The sequence below is a fragment of the Acartia tonsa genome, chromosome 8 (genome assembly GCF_053477335.1).
Source record: "Acartia tonsa isolate MP-2025a chromosome 8, ASM5347733v1, whole genome shotgun sequence".
Classification (NCBI taxonomy): domain Eukaryota; kingdom Metazoa; phylum Arthropoda; class Copepoda; order Calanoida; family Acartiidae; genus Acartia; species Acartia tonsa.
This window is the reverse complement of record NC_137267.1, coordinates 13826838-13854401: the sequence shown is the minus strand read 5'-3', so window position 1 is coordinate 13854401 and position 27564 is coordinate 13826838. Positions and strand designations below refer to the sequence as shown.

Below are 27564 nucleotides of genomic sequence, written 5' to 3'. Positions count from 1 at the left end.
TTTCATAGGCACTATAAACAGCTTCATTATAGGTGTTTTTGCACTGATCCATCCTATCTAGTTGATTTTATCGTAAGCCCTGACAAGCCATGGCTCAAATTTTCCAGTGCTGTTAAGAAAGATGAGGATAGAAAATTTAGGAAAATATAAATAATTTTTTCTCCCGTTATTGATTCGTGCATCAGACTGTAGTAGTATTTTAAATTGTACAAGCGGCTACGCCTTCTAGAAGCCTCTAGGGACACTCAAGGTGGGAGGGGAGAAAGTTGAACATCCCCCCATTTTCAATTTAAATTTTAAGAAAAAGTAAAATCAATATTTTTGGGAGGGTAGAGTTACCCTCCTCAATAATATTTAAAAACCTTCCCTGTAAAGGAGACCATATCAGTTCAACGGTTAGTGAGATCCTTCGCACTAGACAAAAAAAAGCTTATTACTTTAAATAATAGGATTGTATGGTTTACGCAGTAAATAATTTTATCTAAACCTAAAAGTATCAAACTTCTTTATTTCTCATTCTTCTCATTTTATCCTTTAACATCGTTTTTCTGATATTGCATAGAAGATAATTAAAAGGAGACTTGTTAAATTGAACTTAATATTAATTTTTTTAAATTTTTATTATTATATTCGGTGCTTTCCTTGACAATGTCTGTGGAGAACTGAACCCCTCCGACCCCCATCCCCTCTTTATTTAAGAAAATTAAAATAAGTAGAAAAATATTTTACGGGCTGACCTCACCCTGCGGAGCTTTTACCTGCTGCACCCGAACCCTTACGGGTACCCAGTACCTAATATAACCTAACCTGATCTTAAACAATAAGCACACAAACGTGTTACTCTCTGATTAGTTCAGTTTTTATTGATGCATACTGTTTTTAAATAAATTTATATAACAAAATTAGTGTTGCAGTTGAGCTTGCCAAGGGTAAAGCTATTCAGGTATTTATCATTATTTATTGTTCCAAGTATTGAAGTAATGTACCAAAAATCTAAAGGTACAGGAACCCCCCCAAATCTCTTTGATTGTGCATTGTTACAGCCAATTCATGATTAAAAATATGTAAGTATATCTTTATAAGCGAAGTTTTATAAACATAAACATATTTATTTGGGCATAAAAATTAAACAAAAAAAGTCATAAAATCAAAAAAAAATATAATATACAATTAAAGTTACTATAACAATAAACAACCTAAATCCTAATCAGTTCTGCCCGGGTAACCATGAATAGATCACTATGGATCTGTCTACTTTGCCCAAAATATATCAAAGTTTATCCTAAAGTTTGTTTGGATGCCCTTCACTTTTGTGGATGTTGCCATCCTTGTTTTGTCCATTGCTATTTCTATAACAGTGTAACTATTAATAAAATGCCTTTCTAATTTTTTTCGTGAGTCATTAATCAGCAGTTTATATACGTTTGTGGTATTTGCTTTACAATTAAAATCACTTCCTTTTTTAGTAGCAAAGTAACTCCATAATTGTCTGTCCGTTATTCCGTCCGTAACACTATAGGTGAAATTAAATCTTTGGTGATGATTCATAATTTCATTGTATCTATACTAGGGTGGGTCGATTTTGGATTTTCATATTACTACACATTGGCAAAAGGGTTACTGGGCCAAAATAAAACCCTGTGAAACTTGAAAGGGGTTTTATGATCTAATAACAACGGGCGCGTGGGGGGTATAAAATGTGCCCGCCCCCTTATAAAACAAAAAATTGAAATTCCTTCAAACACAGGCATTTTGCATATCAAAATGACCGCATTGAAATGCTGATTACAAATCTGAAAACTATTTTTTATAAATATTGCCCCTAGTTCGAATTAGATCTTAAAGTACCTAAAACAGCTGATTTAGTCAAAACCGTTTATTTTGGTAGGTTATTTGAAGATCATTTCAGACTGAATCAATATTTTTCAAAACGGTTTTAGATTTGTAATCAGCATTTCAATGCAGTCATTTTGATATGCAACATGCCTGTGTTTGAAGGAATTTAAATTTTTGGTTTTATAAGGAGGTGAGCACATTTTATACCCCCCTCGCGCCCCGATTACAAGACCCCTTTCAAGTTTCACAGGGTTTTATATTGGCCCAGTAACCCTTGCCAATGTGTAGTAATGTGAAAATCCAAAAAAGCTTGCAAATCGACCCACCCTAATCTATATCTATATTATATTCTCTCTTTCTTTTCCTGTTTTATGACAACTAAACATTTGCTGTGTAACTAACTTTTCCCGTTTGTCCATCCATATTTTTTTGCATCACTGTTTATGGATGTTGTCATCCTTGTTTTATTAATACGTGTTTTATTTGGGTTAGTTTGTTAAATGAATGAATCACGTGCATTGCTTTAAAAAAGTTATTTATCGCATCGTATTATAGACAGCAATCCGCTGATGGTAAATTAAAAATTTTAGGATTAATACTAGTTTTACCTATTACCTATTAAAACCCGTAGAGGCCAAATATATATCTTCAACTACGCGCTTTTAGGGAAACCGCCGTAATTTTGGTAATTTAAAAACTTGAAAAAGGATTTTTTAAAATACTTTTATTCAAAAATTTTTATAGCTACGAACTACTACAAATAACCCAGATGAAAAGACTCCACTCAATATTTATATTGAACAGGTAAAATATTTTTTGTATGTCTGTTTGACCCTCAATATCTCACAAACTGCAAGAACGATGACTATTTAAAAAGTGATCAGCAGGCAATTATTGGGAAATTATTGAGAAATTTAAAATACAGATTTTTTTTTTCAGAGCGAGAAACTAGTAATTTGTTTTAAAATTTGTCTTTTTAACTTTTTAGTCTGATCATTCAAGTCTGATTCAGTTACCTCCGCAAAAATCCAGGTATATGTGTTTTTAATTGGTGTTAAACCATAGAAATTATATATTCATTTTTTTTAAATACATAGTTAACAACAAACTGATCAACAGAATTAGTTTCTTTGTTCCTTTTTTACTATTTTAAAATAAATCTACAGTAAGGTAGGGAGTTTTTAATTTTTTTGTTTGTATGTTTAGTACTTTAGGTCAGGTTAGATATCCAGAAAAACTTAGCCTTCCTTTATTTTGAGTTTATTCCAAAAATAGGGGGGGGGGGGTATTAGTTCTCAACTGGCCACTTGTGAAAAAGGCAAGGAATAAAATCATATATTTAATTTAGATTGTCATATATTTTTAACAAAAAAAGGATAGCTACTACTAGACAATTTGAATCTTATTTCCAAAGCTTAAAAAGGTCCCAATTGAACCATAATATAATTGTCGTCGTATTTTGAAACTTGGTTTTATCAGGAATGCTAGTGTTATCAGCAGAACGTTGTGCCCCCACTCACAAGAAGATATTATTACTTTGCAGGTATAATTGAAGCAGCTTATAGTGCCTTATTAAAAATGACATCATACAAAACAAATGACCATAATAATAAGCCAATATATATTTTACCATTGGTCAATATAAATGTATACTGGCCTATCATTGGTAATTTGTATTGTATTACAATGGTCCTCATTTATTGGTCAGTTCGTCCATCCAGTAAAAGGGGAAGGGATAAGGTAAAGGGGATGAATGTGGGGTATGTTATATTCGCCAGCAGGGATAAACTTTTTATCGGGGTATTCGAGAATCTCTAACAATATCCACGTATTCTTTATCTATTAAGGTATAACATATTTATATAAGCGAAGCATGGGTGCTGCCACTTTACCACTAGCAAAAATACAGCTACTGTGTTTTTGACAAAAAATGGGGGTGTTTTGTCGTTTCCAAATTAATATTGAATATTTTGACCAAGTTGTTATAACTGATAACTATCAATGCTTAAAGTTCAATTATTCTAAAGAACAATATTTCTAAACTCAGCAGAAGAAGGTAACAGACGAATATTGGATAATATAGAGTAGTTGCACTAATTTAAAAAAAAGATTATTGTTAATTAACATATTTATTAATAATTTAATTTATTTTGTCATCATATGAATTAATCTACTCAACAATAATTCTAAACTTATTGTGAAGCATCTTAAGCAATAGGATATGTTTAAATTGGTCAAACAGATATCGTACTAATTTGTATTATAGATTATAGAGAAAATTTATATAAAGTGCCGGATGATCACTGATACCCCCTACAGTATTTTTCTATGCCAAACACCTGAGGGTGGGCCTAACCCTGCAGAGCTACCTAGTACCCAATATAACCATCCTGACCTCAAGTAATAAACAAACAAACAAAAACTACTCAGCGCCCTAATTTAAATTATTTTAAAATAAGGAGGAGGGGGGGTCCTCAGTGCTCAACTGGGTGCTTTGTGGTAAAACGCTAATTATCCATATATATATAAGTACTTTTTCTTTAGTTTGCAACTCATAGCCAGTCAGTCATTGAATTTACTACAGAAATTTACATCATTCAGGTGAAACTAAAACCACTTTTGAAATGAAAAAAAGAACCAATGATTATTGTAAATGTTTTTTTTATTTCACCAAAACTTTATTTTTTTATCATTTCGGAACTTAATTCAAATGGTATAATATTAGAATATGTTAACAAACAGTTAATGATTACTTTAGTTAATAATCTTGAATGTGATTCATCCACATTTAGGATCTCCAGAGTGTTGGATGTCACTCAAAAAATAAGTGTCAAGCAAAAAATCTATCCACAATGATGATAATCAAAATTATCACACTATAGATTAAAATTATTCGTTGAAAATTTTAGACACTACTATTTTGGAAATAACCAATCCCAATTTCATGAAAGTAAGATAACAAAGTTATTAAACTCTGGGTACCAGTGTAATTTACAGTCCAATTACTCCCTGCTAACTTATATATGTACTAGCGGCTACGCCCCTAGAGGCCTCTAGGGGCACTTGAGGAGGAGAGAGTCGAATTTAATAATTCAATTTCTTATTTTAGATTTTAAAAGAAAAAGTAAAAAAAATTACGTTTGATGTTTGTTTTTCGTTGAACTCTCTTTCTAAAATTGAGATATTTTTTAAAAATTTAATTTCTCTAGGGAGGGTGGTGGTACCCTCCCCCAAAATAGTTATAAACCTTCCCGGGACATATGAGAATATACCCTGTTAAGGAGAACCCGATCGGTTCAGCGGTTAGCGAGATCCTTCGGTACAAACACACAAACACACAGACACACAGACACACAAACATCCTGTTACTTTATTATAAGGATAATGTGTTATATATGTACTAGCGGCTACGCCCCTAGAGGCCTCTAGGGGCACTTGAGGAGGAGAGAGTCGAATTTAGTAATTCAATTTCTTATTTTAGATTTTAAAAGAAAAAGTAAAAAAAATTTACGTTTGATGTTTGTTTTTCGTTGAACTCTCTTTCTAAAATTGAGTTATTTTTAAAAAATTTAATTTCTCTAGGGAGGGTGGTGGTACCCTCCCCCAAAATAGTTAAAAACCTTCCCGGGAACTATGAGAAGCTACCCTGTAAAGGAGAACCCGATCGGTTTAGCGGTTAGCGAGATCCTTCGCTACAAACAGACAAACACACAAACACACAAACACACAAACACACAAACAAACAGACAGACATCGTTCTACTTTGTATTATAGATTAAATGAATAAAAGTTTGAATCTTTTTTAGTATGAACTTAGTTTGAATGAAAGAGTGGGCAATATTACCGTGTCAACTACAGAATCTCAGGTGAAAAAATACTAATAAGAACAGCTCAGAGTTCCTATAAGAAAATGTCGTCATATATTGGTCAAGTGAAATGTATACTGCCTATCATTGGTCATTTGTATTGTATGACGTAATTTTATAAAAGCACTATAAGCTGCTTCTGTTTGGAAGCAAATATATTCTACAAGTTAGATTTGTTGGTGTCTCTGTAATACTGGCAACCCTCAGACAAGTATGATACTCTTAAACAACCAATATTCTCTCACAAATTTAGCAAAAACAAACACATACAATAAAAACATAGACATTTCATAAAAAATGTATTTCAATTTTTAGGTATTTTACTACAATATGAGCTCCCCCAGTCCATATGAGGTCTTGTTAATGCTGAACAATAACAACAGAAGTCCAGACTGCAACCTAGTGGCTGTTCATCCAGCTACGGACTGTCCTTTTCCATTTTTACAGGTATAATCAGCTAATCACACACAGTGCCCCTACCCCTTATTTTTAGATAAATCAAGTACAAGAGTGGGGGTACCTCTGTCTAGACTCTACGGGGGCTTAACCATGTGGGGCTAACCAAAATCCAGTATAACCTAACCTTACCTGACCTATAGCAAAAAACAAACCAATGAAAAACTAACTCCAATACCTCATCTTCAATTTGTTTAAAAATAAGGGGGTTGGGTTCAAGGACGTTCAAGGGGGAGGGGTGAAGGGGTAATTACCCCCCCCCCCCAAATAAAAAATCTTGGACGCCCCTGGATGGGTTATCAATAATTACGAGGGTACTTTAAAAGCACCCACACTTAAGATGGTGAACATTGAAGGGCTCCCAGGCGGTATTGAATCATTATTTGTCTTTGACTTTATAGTCATTCTCTTACCAATAGTATTCTTTTCAGTCGTCTGATATAGTAACATAATAACATTATGGATATGCCTTCAAAGTGCAGAGTTGAGCACATAAACCCCCCCCCCCCCCCCACCCCCAGCTTATGTTGAAATTGATTAGAAAAAAGGAGGAGGTTATTGTTTTGTGTTGTATGTTTTATGAAAAAAAAACTGCCCTCACCAATATTTAAATTTTTTTATTAAATAAGGGGAGTGGGGGGTCTCCGTGCTCCATATTTGGAAAATCACTAACATCCGTTATGGAGCCGTTTAAAATCCGATTTGAACCCTTAACCTCTCGGACAACGAGTGGAAGCTTTTACACTATTGCTGGGGGGGAAAGCGATCGTTGTCAAATTTATTCTATTAAGTATTTATATTCTTCAGGACATGGAAAGTCACCTGAAGACCGGCAAGCCTTCAGATTATGAAACAATGCTGGAGAAAGGAGTAATGCTCATCAGCAGGGATCAAAAACCTGAATACGGGTTAGTACAATTTTAATTGAGGAATAAGATAACATTCGATAAATTGATTTACATCCTCGATTATGATAAACTAACTTGACACCTTGTTGGGATGTAAATCATTGATTGATAAGTTTGGAAACTGCTGGTTTGTACAACTAATCAATATTAAAGAAGGATGACAACATCTATAAGTAGCGAAGCTCAAAAATTATGGATGGATATCCGGAAAAAAATTTAATTTATTGCAGTTTCATAAAAAAAAAACATTAAACTAAAAAATCCAACACCTTATATGAATTATAACGTGAAAATCTAGGAATTGATCTAGCACCTCAGCAAATTAGAAAATATTAATGAAACTTTGTTCGGATATGTAAATTGTGAACTTATTTAATCCTTGAACATATCAGCCACCTATCTCAAATAGGAGTAAAGAAAATCATGAAAACCAAAAATCTAGGAATTGAACTAGCACCCCAACTAATAAGCAAATCTCGATAAAATTATGCATAATATGGAAGTATTCGATCCCTGAAAATTTCAGCTATCTGTGTTGAATAGGAGTTGAGAAAATCATAAATACTTAAAAATGTAGGAATTTATCTAGCACCCCAACCAACTGACGAATCTTAATGAAACTTGGTGAAAATGTTAAGACTGTTAACATAATTAATCCCTGGAAATAATCTCTATCTTTTATAGAAGCCGAGAAAATCACGTTTCCCCCTTTCTGTCTCAGACGGACGGACGGACATTTTGAATTATAGAGTAGCTTCGCTACTAATAATAGTACTCAAAGTTTTGAGTCATCAAATGGTAGAACTTTTGGTACCATTTTGGTTTAAAGTTCAATGTTCTATTATATTTTTTACCTAAATTATTGTTAAGTTATAATAGGTTTTACGAAAACAAGATGATATGTCTAATATCAGCAAAGCTGCTTGAAATTGTGTTTTCAAAGATTAAACATAATGTTATATTATTTTTAAAGATTGTATATGAAAAGATTTGTGTATGTACCAGGGGCTGCTTTTCAGAAAATTAATTCCATTTGAAATTGCCTAAAAATAGATATTTTATTTGAGTAAATTTGGAGTAAAACTTATTTTTTTTGTGTAACTGAAAGGGAAATGGATAAGAAGGGAGAATAAAGGAAATGGGGTCAAGGGGAAATTTTCACTTAGAATTGTTTGTCAGAATCACATTCCCTTTCTCCTGTGTACGTACATTGCATAGATAAGTTGCATTGCCAAAATAATATGTATTTGATCTTTAGATATGATGGAGTAAATATCTATATTCTTGGATTAGACTATGAAGAATGCTCTACACAACCGGTAAATTAAATATGAAAAGTCATAGCCAAAGAGTTTTACACAAGTTTTAAAAGTACAACTCAAAACCAATAAAATACTGCTTTAAAAAGTTTATTTATTTTTGTTTTAAAATATCATCATTTTGCATATTTGTAAAACTCAAGAAAACCCATGAACTGTACAAATTTAGACCCTGTTAGTGAATTGCCTATGATTTGAAAAATGAATGAATGAATGATAATCAGAGAGATTGTGGAGAAGCTTGACAAAGTGTCCGGAAAAAAATGAGCCGTTTGACGTCATAAAAGAAAGAGACGATAAGAAGAAGTGGGAAAGAAAACCCCCTAAAAAGAGATGGATCTATTGACGTCACACGTCGCATTTTTTCGAGCTTTGATTGTGTACAATGGACTTTCCCTTAAACTTGTTCTGGCATTGCATTTATCGCTATTAATTAGTCTTTTCTTGAGAGGGGAGGTCAGAGACATCTAAGTTAGAGTGTTAAGGGGTGATTTCCTCCCCCCCCCCCTTAAAAAAGGAAGGTCTTTAGGGTGGAAGGGAAAGAAAAAATCTATCCATTAATGATTTCTTAAATTACAAGAAATTATTGATAATTGTTTTTTTTGTGCAGCACGATGAGATAATGCGTGGAAGAAGAGAATTGAGGACAGTGTCTGATTTCAGTATTGTTGTTCAGGCAGGCATATAGGAATATTCATATACATGTTATAAATTATCAGGGATGTAGAGGTAGATAAAGTATTCTTTACCAAGATAGAAAGAAAGTTAAAACATTTAATTCATCTTTAATTTATCATATTTGTTACTGTAAAAAAAAAAAAAAAAAAAAAAAAAAAAAAATAGGGGATCTTTATTCGAAGTGGCAGAGAAAGACTAAAAATAGCATAAAACTATCCTAAGAAATTTTATCTGCAAATAGAATGGTTTAAAACTACCTAGTTAAAGCTTCCATCAAGGGGAGAACTCTTTCAGTTCAGTTGTTATTGAGATCATAAGCTTGAGACAAAAAGCCCCACCTACTTTATATGATAGGATAACTAACATGATGTTCCTTATATACCTGATTTGATAGGACATAGCTGATGACAGAATAGCTTCAACTCTAATCACTGTCTGTTTGTATGTGGTTACCTGTGCTATAGGTATTACTTCTAGGGTCAATTGTGGGAAGAGATAGGGGAAGAGTATGTCAACCCTTTACTTACAATTTTGGTTTTAAAAAGAAAATATGTTTTTTTTATGAGGGGGGGGGGGGCAGTTATACAAAACAGTTATAAACCTTTTCTGGATCCATTTGAAACTTCACAGTAAAAGAGAACCATACTAATCGGTCTAGCGGTTAGCAAGATATTAAGGAACACACAATAGATTGTCTGTATCTGCGTATTGTTGGTTTTGTGATGTCTTCGAATCTTAGCCCAACACCTCGTCCAAAAAATAGACAATAAATTTGATTCCTATTGAAATCTCACTTGTAATTTAAAAAGAGTAATTTTTTGTTATTTGTTGTATTGCGTTTTTGCTAATAGTATGATTTGAAAGTACAGATCTCTACAAATAGGGAAGGTCCGTCCTACCCCAGATCGTTCATTTCTGCATGTTTAAACGTCATATTGATATCAAACTTTGCTTTATGATTTCTGATTTCAGAGAATAAAAAATAATTTGTTTTTATTAATTTTGTTGATCTTTGCTTTTATGTTGTCATCCTTGTTTTTAGGAATGTTTATGATATACTATGGAGAAAGATGCAATATAGAACTTATTGGAAATTTTGATGCTGCACAATTAAACATGGAGGTACGGAGAATGGGGCATCTTTGAATTTCTGTTTTTTTATATTATTTTTGCTTGAATAAACTAATCAAGAAATCTTTAAAACAATCGGATCTACTGCAGTTCACGGTAAAATATTGCTGGTAACGAATATTGCCAAAAATCTATGAATTTTAAAGGCTGCTAGCTGCCAAACGGCTGAACGTGCAGATCATACCCGCACACCATTTTAAGCAGTATAAAAAGGCCTACAAATAATCTGAAATAGCCAAGATCCAATGATGCACAGGGAAAGCTTCACTGAAGAAAAAACGCGTAAATTAGGCCTTTTTCGCGCATTTCTCTGCACTGCGAGATAATTATGCATTATTGATTTATGGCTATTCCAGATTATTTGTAGGCCTTCTTATGCCGCTTAAAACAGTGTGCTGGCATGATCTGGACGTTCAGCAGTTTGGCAGCTAGCAGCCTTTAAAATTCATAGATTTTTGGCAATATTCGTTACCAGCAATATTTTACCGTGAACTGCAGTAGATCCAAACAATCCTCTAAAAAAAAAAAACATTTTACACATTAAATTCTGGAGTAATTTAAATTATCTAAACCTTGTATCCTTGAATTCTATAAATTAAATATGATAAAGTTATGGAAAAGAATTACAAATTTTAAGAAATATATTTATTTTAGAGGACGTTAAAAAGGCATAAAAGACTCGGGCTTACAAATGGCGGCCTAGATCTTTCAGCAACAGACCTGGATGAAACGCCGACAATATCAGGTAGACATTTTTAGGGAAACAGTGGCAAGAATTGTTTAGTTGCGATTGTTGCAGCTTATACCAACAACAAAATAAATTCGAACAAAAAACATGAAACCTATATATGATTTCCAGCTGTTGTTGGGGGGCAACACTTATAACATTGACGACCTTTTTATCTGCCACACAAATACTTTTTAATTTTTTTCGCTTGTTGGCTATACCTTTTTCTTGCGATTGTTGACTTTTTTGTTTTGCTTGTTAACTTACCTACACTGAGTTTTATTTATCGTGCAGCTTTTTGGCAAAACAAATTAAATATATTCATCTGAATGTTGTCTATAAAGAAACGATACAAAGATAAGCTAATATTGTCGGAAATGTAAACACAGATGGAAAAATAGATAGAAAAATCATGGATGGACAAAGTGGACAAAGTGGTGTGTGTGCATAGGTCTTAACTTAATTAAAGAATATAATTATAAAAAAAAAACTTTAATAAATGATATATTATTATTTGGATGTTGCACCAGACTTTCATGTACTCGAATAAAGTGATACTCACAGCTGGCTAAAATAATGATAACCCTCATCCACACCCTTTACACCATCCCTTATTCCCTATTGGATGAATGAACTGACTAATAAATGAGGTAGCAACCTAAATTGGAGACACATTTTTCTCTGTAAACATATCCACTTATATTCTATATCCATTCCTTTAACATTGTTTCGGTATGTTTTTCTTGTATTCCCTGGCAAGTTCGAACCCATTAATCCCTGTTTCCTTACACCAAATTTCCTAGAGAATGAGTGTGTTACGCGGCATTCCTAACTATCTCCGCGCGGCGCGTGGCTTGTAAACGGACAAAAAAAACGCGCACTTTTCCTTTGATTAGTCCCACGTGAGGAGCTAAGTGAATAAAAATAATGTATTGCTTTAATATACATGTGCTCTGATGTGTGGAATATCTCAAATAAGCCTTCCTGCTTAGTTTGACATCATATGTGGTAAGAATTTATCTCTAATTCTTGAAATTAAGTGTAAAATGGTATGATTTTATGAAGAAATTTTAAAACATTAATTTTTCAATAAATAGACCATTTAACTGCTAAGTTTTGACTTACGAATATTTTCCTTTATATTATTGATCATTTTATTCTAAAATTATCAATTTCTGATGATATTTAATATGATTCGTGCCAATTTAAAGTTTTTTATAAATTTCATATTTTTCATTAAATTGAAATCACGCAACCTCGATGTTACAAAAATAATAACCATTAATTTTATGATATTAATTCTTATATTTTTGTTTTAGACTCACTGTTTTCATGGTAATAAATACACATTTGTAAACTTCACATGTTGGTCATTCGGAGGGCTTGAGATTAAGATTTCGAGAACGGCTAGGATTGCGTTCCGATACAATGAAAACAAGACAGAACAGATGGAACTAAGAACATTCTGTGAAGTTTTGTAAATGTGTTGGTTGTGATACCTTACCACACATTATTATTATAGTCATAATCAGTACAGTTAACTTTAGTGACAATTATGGGTCCTAAAAAGAATAAAGGTGAACAGTTGAGTAAGCGGCTGCGTCCAGCCGTTGATGCACTAACCAGTGAGCTAAATAGAGTGATGAAGTTGGTCAGTGATACTTCAGAACTTAATATTAGACATCTCACTAAGGAATCAATCCTTGTCCATGACAAGTTCGAGACATTTGACAGCATCATGGTCGGTTTTAGCAAGCTTGGTTTGAGAATCCAAGAGCTTGATGAGTTTAGTGACATTTATTCTGATATAGTTACTGTGCAAAAAGACTATAGTGCCTTGAAAGATGCTCTTGATGCTATAGAAGAGCTTAGTGACATTCAAAGTGTTGTTGATGTTGTTGGTGATAATTTGCCTAACCATCAGGCTGAACTTTATGATCGATGTTTGAAGATTGTGAAAGTTATTAAAGGGCCATACTTTCCCTTACCTGATGCAATTATAAACACTTTGTCTGCTTTGATGAAACGTCTGGCTGAGGTTAAGCTTGAACCTGTGAAGCCACCCACGACGACGGCGGGTGCCTCGACAGCATCGCCATTTGTGTCACCGTTTGGCACACCACAGTTCGCCGCCGGTTCTATGTTCACGCCAGGATATATGAATCGTGTCGACGAACGTCTTCTTCCATCTTTCGACGGCCTGGAAGCATCCTACGTAAGTTTTAAAGACACTTTTAAAAAGCTTACTGTAGGACAAGACCCGTCGTATTTACAGTTACTGTTGAGCAGTGAAAAGGTCTGTAAAAATAAAGAGCTTAGACTCCAGTTAATTCAGATTCAATCGCATGAATCTCAGTGGGCCTACCTTGACGCGCGTTTCAAGTCTAAAACACGTCAGATGCTCTGCCTTTTCAACCAATGGGAGAAGAAGTCTAAACCGTCGGACTCCAACCAGATTGTGACAGTCTTAGCAGAGTTTGGTGGTGCAGTTAGCCAGCTGGAGCAGCTGACTAAAGATGATGAAGATGATGAAGTTACCACTAGCCAGTGGTTGACTGTGATACTTCTGGAAATGTTATCCAAGAAGTTGCCACGTGATTTTCAAGATAAGCTCAATTTATCATTGGGCTCGATGGATGTCCCAAACGTCCCAAAGCTGTTGAAGATTATTGAAGAACAGCGGGGCGCCATTTTAATGAGGTGTTCGACTGATATGGACACCCCCTCTAAGAAGAAAGGTAACCCTGCGACAGCCGCTACCGCCGTAGGTAAACCTGGTAAATCTAAGATGAAGCAGTCATGTTTTGTAAATGGCTGTAATGATATGCACTTACTTTACAAGTGCCCAAAATTTCATGACCTGTCAGTGTCAGACAGGAAGAGTATTGTGGAGAGTGCTGGATGCTGTTGGACTTGTTTGCAGAAAGGGCATAAATCTGTGGATTGCCCGAAGGCAGATGTAATAGGCGGCTGCAAAGTGGACAATTGTGGTCAGGCCCATAACAACCTTTTGCATGAGAGTGTTGATATGGCTGCCGCCGTCTATGAAGTACGTACTTCCCCTGAGGCGAATCTAATGTTAATGTTACAACAATTGGACGTCGTTGACATTAATCGCCAGAAGGTCCCAGTGAACGCCATGTGGGACACTGGTTTAACTACTTCAATGGTAACCCAGTCACTTGTTAATAAACTTCAGTTACCTTTTACTGGACGTTCAGCAAGAATTTCTCTAGCTGACGGTGAAGTTAAATGTTTCCCGACGGTCAAGTTATGTTTAGTTGATCGACACAAGAATTATCACATGTTAGAACCTGTGGTAGTGCCTCTCATTGGTCCTGAAGAGGCGATCTGCTCCATAAATCCTGTGGAGGCAGCTGTTTTGTTTGATATGAAACCTGAAGATTTTACTTTGGTTAATGGGCAGGTTGATTTGCTCGTAGGGCACCTGCACCCATCGATGTTTCCCTACTCTGAACGTTCAGTAGGAGAAACCATGCTTTACTCCAGCCTGTTTGGATCTGGATATTTTGCTGTTAGTGCTAATGGTTTAGCAAAGAGTAGGTATGTTGTCTGCTCAGATTTCGAGTTGGAAAGTGAAGCTATAGGGTTTTTAAAACCAGAAAGCTCAGATGTTCAGCCGCAGCCGACTGTTGGTGCTGCTTGTGATGCTATTATTGAACCTGTTGGTTCTGCTTGTAACGCTGCTGATGCACCTTTTGGTTCTGCTAGTGCTGCAGCCGTTGACAACCTGGCTACGGCGGGTGTTGCCGTGGTTATTACTGATAATGATGTTAGTTGTGCTGCAGTTATTCCTGATGATATTGGTAACAATACTGTAGTCGTTGATAACTTTGTTACGGTGGGTGTTGAGCCGCTGAATGATTCGGTTCCAGCCGGACAAGAGCCGACGGGAGTTTCGGTTCCAGCTGGGCAAGAGCCGATAAGAAATTCGGTCTCGACCGGACAAGAGCCGACGGGAGTTTCGGTTCCGGCCGGACAAAAGCCAGTAGATGATTCTAAGTTTTATGACAGCCACACTTTTATTACGTGCCCTGGTGGTGTTATGAATCAAGAATCGACTTGGTTGCTGCCAAGCTGGCCGCCCGACGCAGGGTAAGAGGCCTGCCAATGGCGGTTGGAAATATGGCAGGTGTTGCCGCCAGAAAGTCATTGAAAATATTCAAACCACACATATCTAATCTACAACATAAACTATTTATGTGAAAATGATCTTTAAGAAAGAATATTACAAGTTATATGTTGAGCTTGTGAAAGGAACCTAAATCGGTTCTGTAAAGAATAAGTATTCATTATTCAACTAATTTTTTGTTCATACCTAAGCACAAATATTCTACAAAACTGTTTAGACTTTTAAAGCAGATTTAAAAAGATTTTGTTTCTTTAAGTATGATTTGAAAAGCAAAAGTTTGTGTGTATCAAATACCAAATGATTTGCAGATTTTAAATTGAGAAAAATAGATTTTACAAATTATTTTTCTAGTTTTTTTTTATGGTTCACGTTTACTTAAAAAATGTTAATTCTCAGATTCTCATATGAAATAATGCATTAAAGTAAAGAACAACATGTAATATTATTACGATAATGTTTAAAATATTCCTCATTATTATTTTAAAAGATTATCGCAAAAAATCAAGATATTTGTTTAATTTTGTAAGCAAATCAAAGATTTTCTTTCATTCCGGAGGCAGAGATTCTTAACAATTCATGTACAAAAGTTTTCTTTCACTCCGGGAGCTGGGATTCCTATTAATCCACGCGTTAAGATTTTTTTTCTTCATTCCGAGAGCAGAGATTCGTAGCAATATACGTACCTAGCGATTTCGGACAATTTTAAACCTTGAGAAAATATTTAGCAATTATTTTCCTAGGTATATATATTTTTCGTTCATGTTTAAGCATTTATAATAATGAACACGATGTATGGTATTATTAAAATATTGATTATTATTTTATATTAATATCACAGAATTAATTTAAGATAAACTATGCATATTTTAAATTAACTCTACCTTCATTTTTGTCGCATATATTAAAATACTGCTTCAATGTATTTTTTTCAAGAAAGAAATGGGTAATTTCATCATTTCTTAAGATTTATAAGTAACGCAAATTTTGATACAATTTCGTTTAAACTTTCAAATTGATGCAAGATTTTTTTCATTTGAAATGCAAACTTAAGTTTTTTATACGTTTACGCAAGTTCTTTCAATGATTTAAGTCTTTCCGGGACCAGGGATTTTTTTCGCGGAAAATTTCCTAGGTACCTGCACAGATATAAACATTTTTATCCTTGTTGGATTGAAATTTGATATGATAAGAAATTAACAAAATGAGATTTTTACATCATTTAAATATTTCTTTATAATTTATTACAATCACATAAATAATTTAATATTACATGCATATTAAAATTATTACTATTTACCTTTGAACTGATGTACCTAAAGAAAAAATGCAGATTTTTTCGCCGATGAATTAAGTAGATTCTTGATATTCGTAGAATTAAGCTTAATAAGACCGCTCTATGGTGTATCTTAGCTCTGTTTCCTCGGCCAGACATACCACAGAACGGCAAAACTAAAGCATAAGATAATTTGATTTAATTTCGATTGCTTTGATTGATGATTTTGAAAAGTTTCTTGAATTATTCATGATTTCTTTATTTTTGATTTGATTTAAACATCACTAATTATGTTTATTTTCAGTTGATGCAGCCCTGCGCCAGAAATCCTGTTGGAAATTATGCAGTATCAAAAAATTGTGATGGAAAGACATAACGTCCGACAGGATAGCTGGAACATGGCATTATTAATATTTAAAGGATTTGTTAGTTTGTATCTTGAGGGGTTCATTCTAACTGAGGCCCCAAATTGCCTTAATTATGACTGTTTGAATATGTATAAGTTGCTTTCTTCTTAAAACAGAGAGAAATTGCAAATTCAGCATTTAGAGAAGTTCTTTTCTTATATTGAGCTTTTGTTTTATTTGGTAATTTTAATTTGCATATTAATTGCATTTTTAATTTTACGCAAATTTGATTCACGAAGATTTAAAATTATGAAATTTTAATTTTCCGAAGTTTGATGATTTTTTACAGTCATATTTTATTTAGATTTAAGTATCTATTTTATAAAACATGTTTAGATTTAAGGATCTTACCTATCTTATCTGAGAAATGTTTAGATGTAAGCACGAGTATTTTCCGCCGGAGAAAAATGCTAAATATTGAGAAGTTTTTTATGAAATTTTACTTTTCTTTTCTAGCAAAAAGATTTAGTAGAAAAAATGTCATTATTTAATCTTTCTTTCTTTTGATGAAAAAAGTTTGAGTTGATTATTTAATTATTGATGCGATTTTTAATATAAAAATCATTTGCCTATTATTATGTAGATACCTAATCAAAGTTTAGGTACTATTGATTATTAATTCATGTATTTGCAATTACATGGTCTGTAATTCTAATTTTAATTGAGATTATGAGGCCATGATATAATGAGATGTGTGAGTGGTAAATGTGCAATTCATGAATGTTGAATGCTTTTCCCATTCCTTATTCCTATCCTTATGTGGTAGTGGACTCGGTTTGAGTTATTGTGGTATTCGCGAGTTACCATAATTAATTTTAGGCCTTATGGCCATAACATTTTAAACTCTTGTGGTTTATGTGTTGTGAGATTGTGATTTCGTGGACACTGTCTGCACGCATATTGCAAAGATGAGGTATTGTGTTCGATTCCCAGTGAATAGACGGGTGTGTTTCGGTATGTTTTTCTTGTATTCCCTGGCAAGTTCGAACCCATTAATCCCTGTTTCCTTACACCAAATTTCCTAGAGAATGAGTGTGTTACGCGGCATTCCTAACTATCTCCGCGCGGCGCGTGGCTTGTAAACGGACAAAAAAAACGCGCACTTTTCCTTTGATTAGTCCCACGTGAGGAGCTAAGTGAATAAAAATAATGTATTGCTTTAATATACATGTGCTCTGATGTGTGGAATATCTCAAATAAGCCTTCCTGCTTAGTTTGACATCATATGTGGTAAGAATTTATCTCTAATTCTTGAAATTAAGTGTAAAATGGTATGATTTTATGAAGAAATTTTAAAACATTAATTTTTCAATAAATAGACCATTTAACTGCTAAGTTTTGACTTACGAATATTTTCCTTTATATTATTGATCATTTTATTCTAAAATTATCAATTTCTGATGATATTTAATATGATTCGTGCCAATTTAAAGTTTTTTATAAATTTCATATTTTTCATTAAATTGAAATCACGCAACCTCGATGTTACAAAAATAATAACCATTAATTTTATGATATTAATTCTTATATTTTTGTTTTAGACTCACTGTTTTCATGGTAATAAATACACATTTGTAAACTTCACATGTTGGTCATTCGGAGGGCTTGAGATTAAGATTTCGAGAACGGCTAGGATTGCGTTCCGATACAAACATGTATGTCTTATATATACATATGTATATATTTTGACATATTTATTTTTGCTGAATGACTGACCATCGGGCCATTCCAAGAAGATTACTGGATGCTCCACACCAAAAAAATCGCCAGTCCATCTCAAATAGCAGCAGATAATATCTCATTTCCCTATTTGTTTCAGTTATCGGAGCAGTAAATTATAATGGAAACATCACTGGAGAAAAAGAAATAATACCTGTGGAAATAAGAAGAAATTCTGATGAGAGTGATTTCCAGAATGAGTATGAGACTCCCAGACATGTCATCATCAATGCTAAGAATTTATCTGTCAGAACAGCCAACAATAAAGCGAGGTTATCTTTTTTGGGAAGCAGCTTATTGTGCCTATAAAACAAAATCACATTGTACAATACAAATGACCAATGATAGGCCAGTATATATTTTAATTTACCAATGGTAAAATATGTATTGGCTTATTAATGGTCATTAGTATAGTTTGACGTAATTTTGTCTATAGGCACTTTAAGATGCTTCGTGTTTTTTATTTGGAGATAGCGTCTGGGACCCTGGAGGCTTCTAGGGGCACTAGATTCAATGGAGTAAGTCGACCTCAACTTTCTATTTTTGGTTTTAAAACACAAGGTAAACATAAAAGGCGGGTACATTTTTTATGAGTGATCTTAACCCTCCCCCAAAATAGCTATAAACCATCTCTGGACCTAAATACGAAGCTACAATGGAGAACAATGTTGTTCCAGTGTTTACAGACAGACATAAAAAGATGGAGACACACACATAGACATTGCATTAATTTCAGATCAAAAGAGTATTCCTGGCTCATAGTAACCATGGGTATCTACTATGCTATCCCTGTTATTCAACTAGTTCTTCTTCTACAGAATTTGTCAACTGTTGATGGAAACAGGAACATAATTTACTATAAGATATGTAAGATGTTGAATAAGCTGTATAAAAAAGAGAAAAATATATAGTTGAATATTTTATGGTAGGTACATTGATTTTAATCTTTAATTTTTTATAAAATCTTAGATCCTTATGTTCACACAGCATAACAAAATTTTACCTGAGAGTCCAATATTCCCTAAACTATTTTAGGTATAGTCCCTTTCGTGACAACGCCTCTTAAGGGGTGTTTCGTCGTATTTTCACTGTAACTTTTCTCCTATTTCTAGTCTTACCCTGCGGGGCAATTGCCTAACTTAAAAAAAAACTATCAAAAGCTACTGTAAAAATACGACTTAGAGGCGTTGTCATGGAAGGGACTATACCTAAAATAGTTTAGGGAATATTGTACTCTCGGGTGAAATTTTTGTTATGCAGTGTCAACATAAGGATCTAAGATTTTATGAAATAAAACTTTAAAAGATTAAAATCAATGTACCTATCATAAAATATTCAACTATATATTTTCTCTTTTAAAACAATGAAATTATTAGTAAATTAATGTCAGAGATATCTGTTACTTTAATTTTGAATGTCAGTATCCATGGGGTATCACTCAGGAACATATTATAACTCAATAACTCATGTTTTATTGAGTAATTGAGTAGATATAAAGAAAGAAAACTAACCCCTCCCTGATATTTAAATTTATTTTAAAAATAAGGAGAGGGGGGCTGAGGTTATCAGGCACAAAGAGGGAAAGCACCGACTTTTTTATATCACTTAACAAAATAAATTACCACTTTCCCCACCAGCTTAAACTTATCTATAAAATGAAAGAAAAATCCTTTAAAATGTTATTTGTAGTTAAAAAAACAGTCAAGTAAACACATCTTTTCTTTACATAAAGAATTATTGAAAGTTTTTTTTAAATATTTACATTAGAAGATTCCCCAAAGTTTATAATAATGTTTTTTTATTTGTTGACTTAACAACTATGGGGACTTCTATTCTATTTTTATTGGTTTGTTTATTAAATCAAGTCTCCAAACGTTTCAATCTACAGAATGGGTAATTATGTGTATCATCATTGGGGATGTTCATCAATTCATCAGCCATTGTCTTATGCATGCCTTTAGATCCCTGGTTCTTATATTATCAGAACAAAATTTGTCCGACCAAAGGGAAAACTAAAGAGTAGCTTCACATAATTTTAAAAACCAATTGAGTTATACCTTGTGTCAGGATTATGGAAATGTTTTCAGCAATATCGGATATATCTTTCTTGGGTTGTTTTTCAGTGTTCTAGTTTCATACAGAAGATATAAATACAGGTATTTGTTTATAACTATTTTTTGGAGGGTAACTTCACCTACTGGAGAAAAATCAACCCTAAAAAGACAACTTTTTAAAAAGTTCTAAAGTGTAGTGTAGACATAAGTAGTATGTAATAAGTAGGGACTTCAATCCCCAATTATTAGGAACTAAACTACCCCTCTGTTTACTAAAATTATTGGTGGAATAGTAGGGACACCCTCTTCATTTTTTACCTCTCTTTATAAATAAAAAAGATAGTGAAATAATAATGAGAATGGACAGGACAATACAACTACATACTTAGATTGTGACCAACAGACAGACAGACAAAAATTAAGAAATTAAGATTATAAGATAAAGTCATATAAGAAATCCATAGAAATGAATTAATAATCCAATAAAAGGCATTTATTTTATTTCTTAGATGTTTCAAAACTTTTACAATGAGGTTTACAGACAAACGTTTTGGAATTCCAGAACAATTTGGAATATTTAACTCTCTTGGACTTGCCCTTATACTTGAAGGAAAAAGTGGTTTTATGTTTCATTCAAATCTAAGATCTTTTCTATCTAATATTCTGTGTCTCAAAAATGTTTAATTAATAACATCATGGAATAATAAAACGTTGTTTAGACATCCAGGTAAAACTATTTTTATTACTTAAAAAAGCATTTTGAATAGCTAATTTTTTTACAAATATCCCATAATTGTAAAGAAACTAGAAAATATAGGTGCATAAGCTTATTCTAGATATTGCCTTGCAGATCCAGATCATCTAGGTCTACAATTTCCCCCCTCCAAGAAAAGCTTCCAGAGACTAGGGTTAATCTTATAATAAATTTAACTACTGAATTTTAAAATCATTACTTTACATTCAACCACTTTCTTTAATAAAAGGACTTCTGAGTGCCTCCTACCACATATGCCCAACAGACAAAAGCTTTCAGTTTGACACAACATTTATGTTCTTCATTGCCATCCTGCTTTACCTGAAACTTTACCAGTTCCGACACCCAGATGTCGTCCAAACAGCCAGAACAATATTCTTAGTGGTTGGCATAACACTGATCCTAGAAACATTGGGATATTATATCCACAGCTCATTTTATTACATCATGTTTACATTTATCTATCTTGGTATTGTCTTTACATTTCTCTATAATGTCTATTGGAACGGAGAAAATCCAGGAATAATTGGAACTCTGAAGCACACAGCAAAGAGTCTACAGCTGCTGTGTAAAAACCCGCGAAAATTAAAGAAGGTTTCGTGGTTGTTCTTTGTTCCTCTCTTGGTAAATGTCGGCTTTGCTATATACATCTTGTTGACAAGTAACCCAGATGATGGTTTATCCCAAACTATTTTGATAATCTTCATGATGAACATGTTTATGTATCTCATCTACTATGTTGCCATGAAGTGCTTCTTCTTCTTTATGAAGAAAGAGAAGAATGAGAGAATTATGATAAAGACCTGGGTCTACTTTCTACTTGGGAATATGTCCGCATGGCCTTCATTGTACTTCTTCAATAATGTGGTAAGTCTTTGCTTATTTTTGATAATTAATGAAAACTTTTTTATAAGTACCACCTGCACAGCAATAAGAATAAAACAGACCTTAGATAAAAGAAAAACAATTGCGCAGTAATTTGAAATTTATTCTAAGCATTCTGTGAAATAAACTTTTGTAGTATAAGCAATATGGCATTGCTTTTTGCGGTTTTAATTTAAAGAAGGTGTATTAACTTTTTTGCTTTTTATTTAAGATAGCTAGCCGGTTCTTTTAGTAAGTAGTAGATGTAAAATTTTTCATAGAATTCAGATATGCAATTGGTTTTTTTGTAGACCTCTTATTTTTGAAGTAATTTAAGTTTTTTAAAAAAATAATTAAGTCGGTTTTAAGGTACTAAGACGCAACAAAATAAAAGAAGAAAATTGCCAGTATGAACAAAAATAGTAAGATCTTTAATTTGACATCTTACTTTTAAAATTCTGTTGAGTAATTATTGAAAAAATCTATTTTTTTAACTTCGGTTTAATAAAAACTTTAAACCTAAATATTTTCTCAAACAGACATAAAAAATATGGGTTCATATATACCTTTAGAATCAGAAAAATATTACAAATCCATTCTAAGCAAAATTGAAAAAGTTTTATAAAACTATAATAAAAAATATAAGTTTATTTTAAGAATCATAATTTTTGGCTTTAAAGGGTTGACTTGAACAAAACCTAAACAAATGTACATACACTGTAACAGATATTTTTTAAACACAAGAAACAATAATGCATTTTTAACTGCATTGTTTTGAAGTTTATAAACAGACTGAAGCAAATTTGTTCATACTTTTTCATTCTTTACATGTTATGTAAGTATCACTATTTTTATTGTAGTATCTATTGTATATATTGTATGAACATTATCCTTTTTTTTGTCAATTCTATTGGTTAAGTTTTGAGGTGAAGCTTCATGATTCGTCAATTTTTGAGATTTTTGATTGGCTAGTTTAATAGTTAAAATTAAGTGATGCCTGTAAAAATATAATATTTTAGGCCATTTATATTTTTTAAAGTTTTTACTTTTTTTTCAATTTTGCTTAGAATGGATTTGTAATATTTTTCTGATTCTAAAGGTATAAATGAACCCATATTGTTTTTGTCTGTTTGAGAAAATATTTAGGTTTAAAGTTTTTATTAAACCGAGGTTAAAAAAATAGATTTTTTCAACGATTACTCAACAGAATTTTAAAAGTAAGGTGTCAAATTAAAGATCTTACTATTTTTGTTCATACTGGCAATTTTCTTCTTTTATTTTGTTGTGTTTTAGTACCTTAAAACCGACTTAATTATTTTTAAAAAAAACTTAAATTACTTCAAAAATAAAAGGTCTACAAAAAAAACCGATTGCATATATTCTATGAAAAATTTTACATCTACTACTTACTAAAAGAACCAGCTAGCTATCTTAAATAAAAAGCAAAAAAGTTAATACACCTTCTTTGTGAAAAAGGAAGATACATCTTTCAATTAATGCGAGCTTATGTATAGCTTGCCTGAAGTCTACTGATATTTGATAATTGTTATTTGTAAAGGAGAGAGGAAGTGGAAGCACTCCATCAGTGTCCAGGGTTCTCAACAGACCTTGTACTGTAGGTAAATTGTTTTCCATTATGGCTTCGAAACCGATTAATATCCGGTGGACTAGAACGGGTTCTCAGCCAAAGTGAAAAATTATGTCTAGCGTCATATTAATGTCCAGTTTTCTACAAATATGAAAATGTAAAATTTTAAGATTAAAACCAGTTTTTTAGTCCATGCCTTATGCATCTGGGACTAAAAAACTGGTTTAAATCTTATAATTATACATTTTTATATATGCGGAAAGCTTTTTTTTACAATAAGATGCGAAAAATAACTAGTTTAGTATGCCTCCGAATTTCTCCTGGATTAAAATAAGTTATACAGGAGAATACAGTTATACCATGTATTGTATCCTCTCAAAGCTAGCAAAACTGGATTTAATCCATGGAAAACTGTACATAATACAATGCGATATGTAACTATCAAGATGAATTCTGTAATGATTTGATTAATTTCCTTTTAAAAATGTTGATGATTGGTTGACTTTTCAATTACAGAAGGTGGAATCAAAAAATTGACCAATGAAAAAGCTTTATTCTGACATATTGTACTGTAGGATTATTCATACACTTGCAAAACTGCCAATATGATTTAATTGAATTCTGTACTGTTACATTTGAGTTGATTTGTCTCTTTGAGTTGGTCACAGAAAGTTTTTTGGCGGTTTCTCACAAAGTTCCTATTCTAGCACAGAAAAAAATGTTATAAATAAATGGGAGGCAATGATTATTCCTTAATTTATGACAGGTTAGGTTAGGTTATGTTGGGTACTGGCAAGTTTAGAGCACCGGAGGTATAGGCTTGCAGGGTCAGGTATAAACTACCCCCCCCCCCCCCCCTCTTTTTTTCTAATATTATTAAGAATAAAGTGTCTTGGAGGGGTAAAAGTGATTGACAGAAACTTTGAGGGAAAGAATAGAAGATATGTTTGTAAAATCCTTGTAACATTTTATTGATGTTATTATTTCAGGTATATTTGACAGTCATGACCTGTGGCACTTTTTATCTGCCTCTGGGCTGTTCTTCCTCTATATGTTTGTGCTCACTATTGAAGATGCCAATATTGATACTCCTAGAGAATTAATACAAATATTTTAATCATGTTTTAGATTAATAAATTTTACTGAAAGAAACTTTTTACATTTTTCATTCATGGGTGTGAACAATTTGTCCATATCTATAATACTAAGTAGCTTGATGTCTGTCCGTCTGAAGCTGAATAACCACTGAACCGATAGGATTCTACTCTTCAGGGTATATACCTATTGGTCCTGTGGGGCTAGAGGCTAGGGGCGAAGCTGCTAGTATCAAAATAAAAGAATAGAGATTTGGCATTCTGATAGGGAAGTAATAAATTGAAAGTCTATATATAAATGAAAATTGAGTCCATGAATATCCCAAATAAGACGACATTTCAAGTAAAATTACACAATCTTTTGTCTTGTTTACAGTATCTAAAAAGTCTTTGCCGATGGGAGCCAAAAGGAGACTTTGTGCGACCTCAGTCTAAATATGCCGATAGATTATAAAATACAGAGACTTTAAAATAAACTAAAAATTACTGACCAAATAAGGTTATTTTGTACTAAATATCAAAGTGCTTCTTTGACAAAATCTCCAAATTATGTATTGTCATAAATAGAATGGGTTAATTGGATGGGGGTTTAGTTCATGGCACGATTGTGTACAACACATAGTATCGAGTTTTACAAATATTTTCAAGAAATGTTCATTTGCCATGCATGTAAGCATGCTGAGATTTATAAAACCAAAAATGAATCCAACTTTTCTAGGCTGTATCTGATGAGTTGTTATTTGTTTTGTACTTTTTAAACTTGCATACATTCTAAGTCAACTGGATGACTGTCATCGTAAACTTATTTAAGAGCAGCTTCGCTGATATATGGGTGTAGCTCAACAAAAGAGTTCATTAAACCCAAAGTATTCTTTAACTTTTATATTCCAACGTTCATAAAAATAACAAGGATGACAACATCCATTAAAAAGGACCTCTAAAATCAGATTGTAGGACAAAGGAAAAACTTAATACTTTTAGATAGTCAGCAGAAAAACAATTTCATAGAAGAAAAGTAAAACTTTATGTAAATTTGATATAAAATTGCTCAATATAGAATACTAATTAAGGACATACTTAAAGTTTTTATACTTTATTTTAGAAATGCTTCGCTTTGATCCTTATAGTCCTAAAAATCTTATTCGAAAAAATTATATCAACCTAATTATAGAATAGCTTAGCTTTTAAAAATCATTGCTAGAAAGACTATAAAAACTAGAGGGGGTGTTTTAAAAAATAGACATATAATTTTCATATTCGGTATTAACCCCAGTAATAAAATTGCAATTAGGGCGGGGGTGGGTAGAAGGTAAGATTTAATTTATTTTCACAAATTTTAAGGGTTCCCCACCCCAATTTTTTTGTGGTTGGCGGGGTTATTGGACAAACAAATTATTTTATAGGACTTTGGCCTATGTTCATTTGGTTATCTGTATCCTAAAAGTTAAGAAATGTAATACAATCTATTTGCCAAAAAAATACTCTTTTTGTTGTCTTTACCAGTGCGGTGTATTAATAGATTAAAGTTTACTTAAATCCAATCTATGTCCTTTTTTAGTGGCGAAGCTACACTATACTATACTACACTATACTATACTCTATGTAAAAAAAAACTTTGAATATATGTATTTGTTGGAATCCTTAATCCTAAAGTAAATTTTTTTTTAAACTTTCTGTTTTATGGAAAGCACCTAAAAATATCGTATTATCATCATTGCTGCTTCGGTAAATAGTTGTATACTCATAACCTACACCCCACTGTTTATCTTTGATATCATCTGAGATTAAAATCAGCTTTGTAATAAGAATAGCCAATAGTACGTTATTTAGCTCTTTTATTACAGACTGTGTAATAACTGACAAGAACTGATTTTAGCAGCCTTAAAGCAAATCTTTTCTAAAACTGTTTGTTAATGTTATGTAGCTATTATTCTTTTATGAAAGTACCAGAATCTGGACCTTAAAATCTTAAAATTGCTGGACTTTTTGGTTTTCTGTCATGTGTCGTTCATTTAGTAAATAAGAAATGTATGGGGGGGATTTTACCGCTACGCTCCAAAGATAAAAGTTGAGACTATTCCCACTCCTTAGATCAAGTGCACCTAGTGAACTATAGGGTCATAGCTGCTCGTCCTATAATATAGTAAGTAATAAGTATAATTTTATCTGATTCCAAAGCTTTTCAGCATATCTTTGGGTATTTTAGATTATTTTACTCCCCCCCCCCCCTTATATGAAGCAGCATAATGCCTATTCGTTAGGATACAGCTTAAGACCTGGCTAACTGCAGTACTGATTATGCCTTGCTTTTTAGAGGATAAAGTTTAAAGCTATTTTCAGAGTGGGAAAAAGGACGGGGGGGGGGGGTTTATCGTATTCGGGAGAAAAGGGCAGAATTCAACATAGTAAAAAAATACGTGTTGGTCGGTCAGTATGTGTCTGTCCATTTGCCTGTTTTCTGTTTGAATCGGACTTTTCATTAGTTTTGCCTTCATATTTCTTAGAAGTTGTCATCCTTGTAATATAAAGATAAAACTAAATCCTCTTCCAAATTAACCTATAAATTTATTTTGACTTATATTATACAATTAGCACGAGTATGATTGCATTCATTTTTGGTAAACTCTTGTTTTAGATTTAATTCATTCTAAAAATAAGCCATTATTTCCAAATTACACACAAGTTTTTACGTTAGGCCGTAATTGTGATACGCCATGTTTCTTTTTTAAGGCCATCA

At 32.8% G+C, this 27564-nt stretch overlaps 2 protein-coding genes across 2 annotated transcripts; both read left to right on the top strand.

Moving 5' to 3' along the window:
* Positions 1 to 899: 899 nt before the first annotated feature.
* Positions 900 to 19384, top strand: LOC145325712 (uncharacterized). The gene is made up of 15 exons (XM_080168665.1): positions 900 to 943; positions 2581 to 2640; positions 2825 to 2868; positions 3316 to 3379; positions 4381 to 4437; positions 5643 to 5702; positions 6018 to 6149; positions 6966 to 7066; positions 8325 to 8385; positions 8996 to 9061; positions 9458 to 9527; positions 10106 to 10185; positions 10849 to 10939; positions 18574 to 18745; positions 19210 to 19384. Exons 7-15 carry the CDS (start codon positions 6033 to 6035, stop codon positions 19382 to 19384), a joined length of 933 nt encoding a protein of 310 aa, XP_080024791.1. The 5' UTR covers positions 900 to 943; positions 2581 to 2640; positions 2825 to 2868; positions 3316 to 3379; positions 4381 to 4437; positions 5643 to 5702; positions 6018 to 6032.
* A 2611-nt stretch (positions 19385 to 21995) lies between these two features.
* LOC145325711 (SID1 transmembrane family member 1-like) lies at positions 21996 to 24850 on the top strand. The gene is made up of 3 exons (XM_080168664.1): positions 21996 to 22148; positions 23704 to 23764; positions 24723 to 24850. Exons 1-3 carry the CDS (start codon positions 21996 to 21998, stop codon positions 24848 to 24850), a joined length of 342 nt encoding a protein of 113 aa, XP_080024790.1.
* Positions 24851 to 27564: the final 2714 nt, after the last annotated feature.